Below are 14,043 nucleotides of genomic sequence, written 5' to 3'. Positions count from 1 at the left end.
AGTGTGTTTGCTTTTGGAACTGTGTCTTCATTCCACCTACTTCTCATACAAGGGTCAGTTCTACAGGCAGAAACATGGGTGTGCCATGGGCTCCCCAGTTTCACCCATCGTGGCCAATTTGTACATGGAAGAAGTAGAAAAGAGGGCTTTGCTGTCCTACCCTGGAACACCACCAAGCCATTGGTTCAGATATGTGGATGTCACCTGGGTGAAAATCAGGTCTCAGGACGTTCCACATTTTACGGATCACATTAACTCGGTGGACCAACACATCACGTTCACCAGGGAGGATATGAAAAATGGCAAGTTGGCCTTCTTAGACTGTGCGATTTCCATCAGTAATGGGGGAGTGGTTATCCCAGCTGGACGTTTGTCAAAGCTGGGATGGCGCCAAAAGAAAGCTCCAGCCAATCCAGCAAAGAAGGACAACTGCTGCCTAAGCGAAAACCTGTAGTGATCCCGTATGTGTCAGGAGTATCGGAGCAGTTGAGACGCATTTTTTCTAAACACCGGGTCTCTGTGGCTTTTAAACCCCAAAACACGCTGCGCCAAAAATTGGTCCACCCCAAGGATTGGGTCCCCGACACAAACAGAGTAACATAGTGTACGCTGTTAAGTGCCAGGAGGATTGCCAGGATTTATACATCGGGGAAACCAAACAACCTCTGGTGAAGCGGATGGCACAACACAGAAGAGCTACCTCGTCAGGCCAGGACTCTGCAGTCTATTTACACCTACAGGCCAGTGGACACTCTTTCAAGGATGAGGATGTACACATCCTGGACAGGGAGGAACGCTGGTTTGAGCGCAGAGTAAAGGAGGCCATTTACGTGAAAAGGGAAAGACCATCTCTGAATCGAGGAAGGGGCCTAAGGGTACATCTTTCGCCATCTTACAATGCTGTGATTGCAGCCATTCCCCAACTCTCTGTGAATGGTACTCGTGGCCATTGATCAGTGGTCTTTGATCAGTGGTTGTTGATCAGTGGTCATGAGAATTTGCATAATTAAGATTAATGAACTGACCTCCCAGCCCATTGTTCCTTCAGTGGGCTGGTTTCAGTCATTATGCAAATGTACTGTTTATAAGATTGGGGAAACCTGCAGTCAGCTGAGACTGAAGAAGTCACTTGGATGAGTGACGAAACGTTTCTCCCACAAAACGCTACGTCCAGATGAACAGAATCAACTTTTGGAGATTTACTTACCTGGATGATTGAGAATGCATCAAGACGAAAAAGTCTCATATAACAAAATGAGGGGTGTCTCAAGACTTTTGCATATTAGTGTATCTAAGAAGTTTCATAGTTTGCGATTCACTGATGGAATTTCGCTGAGGATTTTCTATGAGTCTGTGGTGGCCAGTGCGATCCTCTATGCTGTTGCATGCTGGGGGAGCAGGCTGAGGGTCGCAGATGCCAACAGACTTAATAAACTGATCCGTAAGGCCAGCAATGTTGTGGGGATGGAGCTGGACTCCCTCAAGGTGGTGTCGGAGAGGCGGATGCTGTCCAAGATAAAGACAATGTTGGATAACACCTCCCACCCACTCCATGACATGTTGGTCAGTCACAGGAGCTCGTTCAGTGAGAGACTGAGATTACCGAAAAGCACCACTGAACGACACAGGAAATCATTCCTGCCTGTGGCCATCTCCCTGTACAACGCATCCACTTAACACACTGTTTGCTGCTACAACTACACATGTTTCTTTTCCAAATATTTATTTATAAGTGACTTATGTATGTATGTATGTATGTATATATATGTATATATTGTACTATTCTTAGTTAGCGTATTGTCTGTCTTGTCTTAATGTTGGTTTAAAATGGAGCACTGTAACAAAAAATAATTTCCCCCAGGGATCAATAAAGTATTCTGATTCTGATTCTGAAACCACAAAATGACAAGCTTAGTGGGTTTTGTGATCAACTAAGCTTTATTTGTCATCACTTCTATTTTTAGGTGAAATTACTTGATAGTGGATCGATCACACCATTTTCCCCCAGGCTTACATGCTCCGTCTTAATTGCTATGAGTTGTCATAGTGGTATATTAATATGCTTACATTATTATCCCTTCTCTTAATTGCTTATCCAGTTCAGGGTCACAAGGGGGATAAAGCATGAAAAGAACATCATATCCTGTTAAAAAGATCAAAAAGAGCCTGAACCTTTCTGGTAGAAAAGCAAGAACAGACTTGCACAGGTCTGGATTAGATTAGATAAGGTTTGGACCATTTTAATACAGTATCTTCATTTACTCTATTTTCAGATCAGTTACCAGAGTATTGAGTCATCAGATCCAGGTATTAATGTGCCAGGTCCTCGCCGTACAGTGTCCAAGCTGAGAAATGAGACCTACCACATGTTCTCCGGCCTCCATCCTGGAACCACCTACCTGGTGTCTGTCCGGGCCAGAACTGCCAAGGGCTTTGGCCAGACTGCACTCACTGAGATCACCACCAACATTTCTGGTGAGTCTTTGCACTGACTGCTGTATGTGTGTCTACATGTGCGTAAGAGATTTTCTCTTGACTGGTATTTAATGATAAATTCAGATTTTCAGTGGCTGTAACAGGACAAGTCTAAAGAAAAAAAAACATGTTTTTTTTAATGATAGGAGACTATGTCATGATATGTAATTCCCTCCCTTTGAAGAGCTTTGGTTGAATTGCACATTTAATTTTAAACTGTACAAATTATTTTCATTCTGTACACCTTTCAGATGCACACTGGCTTAGTTTGATAGAATAACAGCAGCGCAAATTATAGCCAAGTACAAATGTTCAGCTTGAATGGTTTGGGTGAAAACAGCTTTGTTCACATCACCGCGGCCTGCGTTTTCCATTCAAAGGACACGCAGCTGTTCAGAAATTAGAGAAGCGGTGTTTGTCAGGGAAGAGGTTACCGCTATGGATCTCAAGATTCTGTTCTGTCTGTGGGGATTGTGAAACACTCCCCCCCTGATTGGTGTCTGCAGGCCATTTTCACTAATGGTGTTTACTCTGATGAAACATCACTTGCTATTGTTGTGTCTCCCTCATACAGCAAGTGGGGGGTAAATGGAGTGTGTGGATGATTTAGATTCATTCAGGAATCCACACAAAAGCAGTTAAAGGAAATAAAGCTTCCTCAAAAGGTCTGCAGTTATTGCGTTTTCCTTCTTTCTGGAGATGTATCTGTATAAAATCTCCTGATGCAGGCTTTAATAATGTTTCAGGCTTCTTCTTGTTAAAATGATCTGATTATGTTAATCCGAACAGCAAAACAAAAAGACATTTTCTTCTGTCAAATTACATATTGAGCTCCTAAAAACAATTAACTGTGTGCCAAATCTAGAACTAAACAAGACTGTTTAGCTAATGATGTTGACTTTTTGTGTGACAGCAGTGTATTTCAAGGTCTAGGTAGCAAGTCAGATAATTAGGTAGTATTTCTGAAACAGCTTGAGGGCTGCAGCGGTCAGCGATGGGACCTCACGACAGATCATGGTCCAACAACAGGATGGTTAGAAATGTTCCAGAACAAACTGATCTATGCAGGATCTTTGTCCAGAGATGGAACACTGCACCCCCGCAGGTCCTGGCAGCATACAAAGTCTGAACTGGACATATTGTTTAGGTTATTAGAAAGTGCTTTAACTTCTATTTTTTTGTCACCCTTATTTTTGCCACATTTTTCCACCTCTGCCAAGGAGAATATGTTTTTGGCAGTGTTTGCACGTGTGTCATTCAAAGTTTTTGAAAGAATTCTGATAAAACTTTGTAGGGGTGTAGAGTGGGGTCATGTTAACAATTCATTAAAATGTGGCTTGCATGCACCGAGGTCTTCAAGGTCAACTTAATGATTTATTGGTCAAAAACTGGCAAAAAACCTCATAACTTAACTAACTATGATTCTTACAAGTGTGGTGTGTATAGTCAAAATACAATACTGCATACAGATTTAAAATATGTCTCATTTACCTCTGACCTCTCCTTCAAGATCAAATAAGGTCAACATTTTATTAAATGTCTTTTATCTTTAAAACTGCTTAGAATTGTCAACATTTAGGAAATGATAACGGTATAGGAGGATTCTAAGTATGACATTATAGTTTGTCACATTTGACCTCTGATGTCAATTTAATATTTCACATCTGCCTTCCTTTCAAGTTGACCCCAAAATACGTTGTATCTAAAAGAAAGTATTGTCAAAACAAAGAGAACGATGTGCCTCGTTAGCTGCCAGCATGTAAAAGACAGCGAGCGGCCTTGGCACAGGTTTGCATTCTGAGTGTTTCTTCTTGAATTTGTTTCTGCACTTTTTGTTACATTTGTGTTTCATAACTTATTTCAAACAAACAAATGTAAGTTACAAAAGATTAATTTCCTTGACTGTGTCTTAACATTACACTGAAAACAGAGCAAAGCATAAGAGTTTGGATTGTTCAGCGAAGGAGTATAGCAACGAATTTTATGAAACAGTCTTTGCAAAAAGTGGAAATTGTGACATTCGCTGTTGTACTGAATTTTTCTGCATACTATAGTCCATTGCAGTCCTTTTCCAGTTTGTTGCACTTACATTATGTGCATTCTAAATCCTACCAAATCCTACCCAAACGTGTCCTGCTTGATAAACCACAAGGAAATTATAAATAATGGCGAGACGTGCCATTATATTTACTGCACCTCTCTTAGTTTGCATCCAAATATCAAATATAAATGTAACATTTCACTTTTACATGACTTTGTTGCAAGTTGACCCCAAAATATGTCATATCTTTAAAAAACAGTACTGTCAAGAGAACACGAATGTATCCATATACACTCAAAATTAAGTTAAAAAGCCTGCTTTTTGTACTTTTTACTCCACTACAAACTCCTTAAAGTATTTTCTTAAAAAGAACAAAGAAAATAAAATGAAACTATACAAAATACAACACTATTCCTTTAAAGTCACTACTGCCCAGAGAGTGAGTTGCCTTGCGGAGGGTTGCGCTCTCTGAGTGCTTCTTGTTAACTTCAGAATTTGGGAAAGTCAAACATGTTTATGGTTGTTCTGAACAGCCTAATGCAGAGTCGAAAACCTGCTTTTGAGGGGACACATTACTGTTTAATTTTGGGGTTAAAGGCGCACATTTTCAGGAAGACTGAATGACTTTTGGATTGTCTAGTGCGGTATAGGTGTCCCGTATTTGTGAAAAAGTCACTCTAGATCCAACCTTGAGCTATTGCAGTGCACTTTCAATTCAATTCAATTCAATTTTATTTATATAGCGCCAAATCACAACAAAAGTTGCCTTAAGGCGCTTCATAGATACAGAGAAAAACCCAACAATCATATGACCCCCTATGAGCAAGCACTTTGGCGACAGTGGGAAGGAAAAACTCCCTTTTAACAGGAAGAAACCTCCGGCAGAACCAGGCTCAGGGAGGGGCGGGGCCATCTGCTGCGACCGGTTGGGGTGAGAGAAGAAAGACAGGATAAAAGACATGCATTCAAATTTTGAATGTAACTCCTTTACATTAAAAACATTAAATATTATACATTAAAGTAATAGAATCAGTGCATTCAAGTAAAATATAAAAAAATGCTCATTTTTAAAGTTTTATTAATTAGTTCTTTTATGGTTTAATGGTTTACAGCAGTTTCTCTTTTTAAAGTTGTTGCTTCTTTTCCTTTTCATTTCTCCTCTGATTCAAGTGTGCTTGTTTCATGTCTATTTATTATTACTGTCTCCTAAAGCAGACAATGACATAACTTTATCCCTAGGCACGCAGAATATATTGAACATTTTGATTTTAGTCTAGTGTTTTCTGATGCCGAACAGGGAGATTGGTGGATTGTAAACGTTATTGTCTTAATAAAAATACCTTTTGGTTCTGCTGGATCTTGGTGCTTTTTATATTCCAGGAGAATTCTTTGACCCCCACACTGTATGTAATACAGCATCCATCTCTATTATCTGTACCTGTTCCATTCGGTTTAGAAAGTGGCTTATGTGGGCTTGCAGATGTCAGAGTGTACAATTAAATCGATAGTATCACATGCTCCCACCTGGCTGCGCTGTCACGAGCTCTGGGCAGCCAGCTCCTGTTCCAGTTTAGTACCACACATGCAAGTGTAATGCTGTACTCGTTAGTTTTTTCATTATTCATTGGCTTTAACCACCTAACACACACTGGCTCAAACACTCCTGAGCACGACTGCATATAATGCAGACCTCAGATGTTTGCGTGCAAGCATGAGTGTGTGTTTTTTCGGATGACAGGTTACACAAGCAGGTTTTTACGACGGGCATTAATGCCTTGCCTCAGCAGAAACATTTTCCACTTCCATTACAGAAACCTTTTTGTTTTGGCTTATCTGTTGTACCAGGATAACCATTTGCTTCACTACGTACTCCAATTAATTCACTCCCTGTAGTAAACAGAGATGGGAACACTCAACCCCTTTGTCCCCAGAGCTTTGCTGAGGTTGTGCAGCATTGAGATCTGTCCTAATTATATTATAAGAGCCTCTTGTTTTCTCTGTAGTTGGCTGCTGTTACTAGTCATCATCAGTCAATGGCACTGTGTGGGAGGCCTGCACACACTAGTACGCTGGGGACAAGATGGTACACTCTTATCTTTTAATGTAGAGGAGAAAACATTACTAAAATATCGAGCAGTGGAGCCACGTGTCTGTTGAAGCTCCCAAATCTAAGCAAAGTATATTTCATCTTTGCAAAAAGAGTACAGAAAATCATCCTGCTCTTTTTCTACACATGTTAGCCCTTTTTTGACACATTTTTTTCCCACTTTTCTTTCTGCCCTCAGCTCCGGTGTTTGACTATGAAGACATCCCTTCTCCACTGAGTGAGTCGGAGAGCACCATCACCGTGCTGCTGCGCCCAGCCCTGGGGAGAGGGGCTCCTGTCAGGTACAATGCATGCTTCACTCCTACACCGACATTCATTTGGTGCTCTTCCAGGCTCTGATATTTATAGCTGCAGTAAAAGCGAGCTCTGTGAAGCACTAGAAATTTGTTCTTTAGTCTTGAAGCATAGTAGACACCATTTCAAGTAAAATGCATGAAGTCCCAGAAAGTGGGTCTTCACAGAAACATGATGATTTTGCAAAGTTCACAAAGCGTTCAAAATTAAATGCAAGCCATTAATATTAGGTTTCCTCATTAATGTTTGCCCAGTGGTCAAGGACATCGGAACGTTATGATGTGTTGGCAGTAGCAACAGGAAAAAGGGAATAAAAAATGGGCCGTTATTCCGTCCTGAAGCCTAATTCACCATTTCACACAGCTTTAGAATGACGCACCATGTCAACCTATCGTATGCTGACTGTTAGACATTGTGTCACCATAATAGGCCCTTGTCCAATTTCAATTTTTTCTCAAAACCTGAGGTTTTCTCAGGTTTTGAGAAAAAATTGAAGCACCAGGCTTTCAACTAGAAAAGCGCATCCAATCCTTCATGGAGTGCATGTCTCTGGGAGAGATATAACAGTGCAATAGAAAAATATTCATCACATGGTGAGGTTCTGTTAAAGCCAAGCAAGAGAATGTCGTGACAATGTTGCTTCTTCATTGTGGCCATGAGTAGTAAAAACATTTTTTCATAACTGAAATTAATAATCAAACAAACACAGTTTGGTAAATGGTGACTGCTGATATACAATTTGGGACATATCTTTCAATTCAATTGTATTTATATAGCGCCAAATCACAACAACAGTCACCTCAATGTGCTTTATATTGTAAGGTAGACCCTACAATAATACATACAGAGAAAACCCCAACAATCATATGAGCCCCTATGAGTAAGCACCTTGGTGACAGTGGGAAGGAAAAACTCCCTTTTAACAGGAAGAACCTCTGGCAGAAACAGGCTCAGGGAGGGGCGGCTATCAGCCAAAATTCATTCATTTTCCTGTCTGGAGTAAATGGACTTGTTCTTATATAGCGCTTTTCTACTCTTCTGATCACTGAAAGCACTTTACACAACTTGTGCATTCACCCATTCGCACATTGTTCTAAGTGCTTTTTAAGTAGCATTCACACCCCGATGGATGCATCGGAGAGCAATTTGGGGTTAATATCTTGCCCAAGAATATTTGGCATTGAGGGAAACCAAGAATCGAACCACCAACCTTCCAATCAGTAGATGACCTGCTCTACCGCCTGAGCTACAGCCATACTTTACACAGTAGTCAGACTTTTTTGGAACCAGGGTTGGGGAGTCACATGCTCATGCGCTTTCACTAGCTTATGAGCTACTCAAAGGATCTAGTTAGCACCTGTTAGCTAAAGCAACAGCAACTAAAGTAATCCTTTTACTCTAAATAAACACTTGCGTTTGGAGCCTTACAGACCTGCATATGATACCTACTTACCATGCAGTCTTTTTAAAGTTTAGCATGAGTTCTCTGGATGACTAATCATGCTACTTTTGCATATAATTACTGCTTGTACTTTCTTTACTTTCACCTGGTAGGCTGATTTGGAAAGAGTTAACTGGCAGAGCGCGGATGAAAAACATAAAAAAACATTGATGAAAATTGTTAAAACAAAACATCACATAATTAGAAGTGGTGTTATTCAATAAATATACATATCCAATAAAGATCAATTATAATAAAAAATAGCTGAAATTCAATAATAGCGAGTTTTTCTTGTATTTTGATATAATTTATGAATTTGGGTTTCAGTTGGGTGAAATCTTCAAATGAACACTGTAGTCCAAACTGTTTAATTTAAAAAAATAAATCATGAACACTGTAGATGGCATAGTCAAATCTGTGTGTATATGAAGTTCAACATTAATGAGTTAAAAGCAACAATTTATTGGAGGTAAATTACAAAAAGTAAACAATGCCAATGAAATAATTAACAAAGAAACCAGAAATATTAAACAAGACAACTGAAAACAATGGCCACACATTACAGGATTTCAAAAGGAAACATAACATGAAGTAATATCAGGTAAAAGTCAATTTATAAAAACTTGTTTTAAGAAGGAATTTAAAGGTCACTGGCTCTGTGGGCCTGAATCTCCTCAGCCAGATCATTCCAAAGTTAATCCATTTTATGTATCGAAAACTCTGGAGTAATATTACTTTTCCGACTGGCTATATGATGATGATGCTACAATTTAAGGACAAGGGCAACAAACACAGTGTGATCTGAATGGTATGTTCCTGGCATTATGACTATTGACAGCGATATTATATACTATTAGAATGATATTTAAATGATAGGTTTTTGGGGCACTAAGGTCCACATTGTCCTGTCCCAGTGCCTACCAGGTAGTGGTGGTGGAAGAGGATGGGTCCCGTCATGTGAAGAGGAGGGAGCTGGGTACCGTGGACTGTTTCCCTACTCCAAATTCCCACAACGAGGCTCAGGCCAAAGGGGCTCCACATTACTACACAGCTGAGCTGGCTCCCAGCAGTCTGCCGGAGGCCACGCCTTTCACAGTGGGTGATAATCACACCTACAATGGCTACTGGAACAGTCCTTTGGACCCAACCAAGAACTACCTCATCTACTTCCAGGCCACCAGCAACTTCAGAGGGGTAAGAACCATTACAATGTCTTTTTTTCCTCTGCTACTCGGACACTATTTTGCAAAAAATATTCACTCACCTATCCAAATCATTGAATTCAGGTGTTTTAATCCCTTCCATGGCTACATGTAGACTCCATCTACAAATATTTGTGAAAGAATTTGTTGCTTTCAGGAGCTCTGTCAATTCCAGCATGGTACAGTGATAGCCACCTGCGCAATAAGCCATGAAATTTCCTCGCTACCAAAGATTCCAGCCTGTTCTCACTCCCAATGCGTAACATCCCAACGATTTGTCATGTCCCACGGCATTCCTGAGAAACGCGAAAGGTGACCTTTCGCGTTTTTATGCTGCGTGCCGGGTTATGGGTGAAATCTAGTAGAATGACAGTCCCGCGGTAATACATGTTCCAGCTAGAGCAGGGCGATATGACCAAAAATATTTATCACGATATGCATTTGAAAATTTGCGATAACGATATAACTGACGATATAATTCCAACAAACACGGTAATAATGACGGCCCGCTAGCATGCTGTACCAAAAATAGTGCTTTGTTGTGTATCTGACGGACGAAAGCTAAACCAGTGCCACACCACTGAAGTTGCAGCATTTTTACAAACCAATTCTGGTTCATCTGTTTCCTTCAACGAGCCGCTCTCGCCCTTCTCATTCTCCGTCGCTGCCGTGGTTTTTCCGCCATGTGCGTATGAAAACAAAAGCACTGCGGATGCGCGTTTTACCCATATTCTATCGCGATATTTCATTTTCTTATCGTTGCCCAACATTATACCGGTATTACCGTGAACGGTATAATGTGGCCCAGCCATAGTTCCAGCCATGTATTCCAGCCCGAACCCTAACCATGTCCCTATCCCTAACCGTAACCAGCTCTTTAACAACGTAAAATAGTGTTTTCCAAAGCAATTAAAGTAAAATGAATGAACATGTGTAGATTAATTCCAAACGGTTCTCACGTTTCCTCGTTTTTCCAATCTCGTCATTTAGGGACGTGTTGGGTGCCTGGAAGCGTAATATGTTGACGATTTATCACCTACCGTAAAATATTATGCTTTGGGAGCAAGAACGTGTGGCAGCCCATTGAATATTCCGCCGTCAACTGTTATTGGTATTGTAACAAAGAGCAAGTGATTAAGAACAACATCAACTCACAGCAGGGTCAGAGGATGCTGAGGAACATAGTGAGTAGTTGCCAACCTTCTGCAGAGGTCAGTCGCTATAGACTTCCAAACCTCACGTGGCCTTCAGATTAGCATAAGAACAGTGAGAGCAACGTAGAGAGCTGCATCCAAGCCTTACATCACCAAGTGCAATGTAAAGCACTAGTGTAAAGCACACCGAAACTGGACTCTAGAGAAGTGGAGATGTTCTTGTCTATGCATCTCTATCTGGCAATCTGATGGATGAGTCTGGGTTTGGCTGTTGTCAGGCAAACAGTACTTGTCTCACAGCATTGTGCCAAGTCTGAAGTTTTCTGGAGGAGGGGGCTTATGGTGTGCAGTTGCTTTTTGAGAAGTTGGCCTCTGCCTTAAAAGAACTCTTGATAATTCTAGATAAGAAGATATTTAGACAATTTTAAGCTCCTGGCTTAGTGGGAGAAGTTTGGGAATGGCCGCTTCCTCGTGCAATGACCAGTCCACAAAGCAAGGTCCATAAAGACATGGATGAGCGACTCCAGTGTGGAAGAACTTGACTGGCCTTGAGTCCTGACCTCAACCTAAAAGAACACTTTTGGGACAAATTAGAGCGGAGACTGCAAGACAGGCCTTCTTGTCCAATATCACAAATATTTCTCCGAAAGAGAGGTCAAAAAATTCCCATAATCATGCTCTTAAACCTTGTGGAAAGCCTTTCCAGAAGAGTTGAAGCTGATATAGCTGCAAAAGGTGGGCCATGATCACATTAAACCCAATGGATTAAGAATTGAATGCACTCAAGTTTATATGTGTGTGCAGGCAGATGAACAAATACTTTTGGAAATATAGTGCATAAAGCAAGGATTGGACTAAAACTGAATGAAAAGCAGACAGTGTTGAAAGGAAAAATTTGAAAGATATTCAGAAAGACTAGAAAACTATTGCTCAAAAGTACTTTAAAAATGTAAATAAAGTTTGGAAGCAGAATATAAAGAGGGGTGACTCAAGAATTTGGCACATTACTGTATGATCTGCTTTTTAGAAAGCCTAAATTAGCCCCTATTTTTAGACTTGTTAATCTTACATTATTTCTCATTGAAAATGGAAAGGCAAACCTTTTTCTACCTAAAACACTTAAAGACATTACATGAGCAAAGTGGCTGAATTTTTTTACAAGATAATTACTTGTGGAATAGAGTTTGCACCTTTTCTTGTCATTAGTAATCTTTCAGTTGCCAGATTGCCTCATATTTAAGCTCTTTAAAAGTCAATTTTCTGTGGGGAAAAAAAGTCAAACACTCTCCCCCAGACTTAAAGTGATCGGAAAAGAAATTCCTCAAGCTATTGAAAAAATTACTGAAGCATTAACAAGGAAAGTGCTGGACAGCAGCCACAGAAACACTGAAAGCAAATGCTCTTTAAATCATTAGGCACATATGGCTGTTATGCATGCCCACCTGTCTCCACCATCTCAGCTATACGCTTGTCCAGCTATCTCAGTCCTCACAGGATGCAACCAGTGTTTGTCTCATTGGGTGGACCTCAAGAGCTTAAAAGAATAAATGAATACAGTCAGTGTCTGGTCCTGGTGAAAAACAAGATGTTGCCTGTCCAAGTGAAATCACTGATGTCAACAGTTAGCTTCTCTCATTGTGACCTGGCATTTGAGATGATTCTGTCTCTAAAATCAATCGAAAGCGTCTTTTGGCACAGCAGCTTTTAGAAATCCGAATATTATAATTCATCTTTGCACTTTTCTTTTTTGTCCTGCAAAATAAATATATATCTCAAGTCTGTTTTCTAAATTGTAGCTGTGTTTGGGCAGCTCTGAGAGAAAGAGGGAAAAAACCTAATTATTTTGACAATTACTCTGGATAAATTAGATGTACGGGGCATACTGTGGACCATGAGCTGCCATTGAATTGAAACTGTAATTGCTTTGGCAGATATGCTGTCAGTGGGGCTTGAAAGATGCATGACTGGTGTTGCCAGTTTATTGCGAAACACATAACCAGGAAACAAACACACTTTTCCAAGTGTTTTTTCCCCGTCTGTTATTTTTGTAGGAGCCACTTTAGAAAAATCTTGATTACTGCCAAAATATCTGTGACTTGAAACATGAAAACATCAGCATGCTGAGATCTCAGAATAGAATAGAATGGAGTAGAATAGAATAGCCGTTTATGGTCATGTACAACGAAATCTCCCCCTGTTAAATGTGTTTATGTGGGGTTACGTTTCACTTATACTGATATTTATATGGACAGATGTAGCCTTCTGGCTTAATCTGGCATATTTACATGGATATATGTTAACTAATATGTCCCTTTTAAATAAATACATTCAAAAAATTAAAAAAAAATAGCTAGCATTGCTAAGCTAAAGGATGTATTTCTTTTTACATTTTTATTATCACTTTTGATCACTTCAGCAAATATTATTGCGCAAAAGAAAGGTTGGGAGCCTTTCTTTTCTAGACGGTGCTGACTTCAGTTTCTTGGTTAAATGTCAACTATACGTGTCTCCAGTTTATGCAAGCTATTACTCATTAGCTCTATATGTAACTTGCCTGCTAACCAGTCTGTTCCAAAAGTCATGCACTGTCAAGGAACCTCTGTGACGCCACTCTTTGACTGCCATCATTTTGTTATTGCAGTTTTAGTACTATTAATTATGCTGTTAAAACTGAAATAATCCTCTATTTCATTCTTGATTTTAACACATTATTAAGTACTACTAATAAGTCATATGAGAGTTATTATCCACAGTAAACAACCCGTGGGAGCTTGTAACTAATATAATTTTCTTTCAACCGTTAAAGCCTTTAGCACCTTTATGCTTATTTTTTGGGTTTTAGGATCAACATTCAGCACCATGTGTTTAGCATCAGGCATCTGTTTTCAGTTAAGAGATTTAATAAATTAATAAAGAGATTATAAAAATTAATGCATTAATAAATAAATAAATCAGTGTGCAAAGTTCAAATGTTATAGAAAACAAAAGTAACAACTATCCTATGAACACAGGGAAGCATATAATGGCTAAAGAAACAAATCGAGAACTAAATGGAGAGTAGATATTGAGATATATCAGGCTAAAACTGGATGGATTTATTTGCTTTTAATCTCAGAGTAGGTTAAGATTGGACTTAACCTATGCAGATTAAGATATGCAGGAGGCCAACGCCAGCATCAGTGTATAAATGCATATACAGAGTCTGCATTGCTCTCCCATTACACCACAAGACCACCAGCTGACACTGAGTTTAGTATGCTCCAGAGTTTTCTTTATGTTAATGATATGTTATTAATAACATGGCTAACTTGGCAGAATACTTGTATCTT

At 39.7% G+C, this 14,043-nt stretch overlaps 1 protein-coding gene across 3 annotated transcripts in view; it reads left to right on the top strand.

Moving 5' to 3' along the window:
• Positions 1–14,043, top strand: part of LOC308384655 (receptor-type tyrosine-protein phosphatase U-like) — a 259,383-nt gene that overhangs the window by 185,089 nt on the left and 60,251 nt on the right. For all 3 annotated transcript variants that reach the window (XM_080863197.1, XM_080863196.1, XM_080863195.1), the window contains exons 10-12: positions 2,274–2,475; positions 6,802–6,904; positions 9,273–9,552. In XM_080863197.1, coding sequence (XP_080719323.1) covers positions 2,274–2,475; positions 6,802–6,904; positions 9,273–9,552 — 585 coding nt within the window. The remainder of the gene's footprint in view (positions 1–2,273; positions 2,476–6,801; positions 6,905–9,272; positions 9,553–14,043) is intronic.

This window comes from Rhamphochromis sp. 'chilingali' (assembly GCF_963969265.1).
Source record: "Rhamphochromis sp. 'chilingali' genome assembly, chromosome: 17".
Classification (NCBI taxonomy): Eukaryota; Metazoa; Chordata; class Actinopteri; order Cichliformes; family Cichlidae; genus Rhamphochromis; species Rhamphochromis sp. 'chilingali'.
This window is presented reverse-complemented; position numbering and strand designations above follow the sequence as displayed.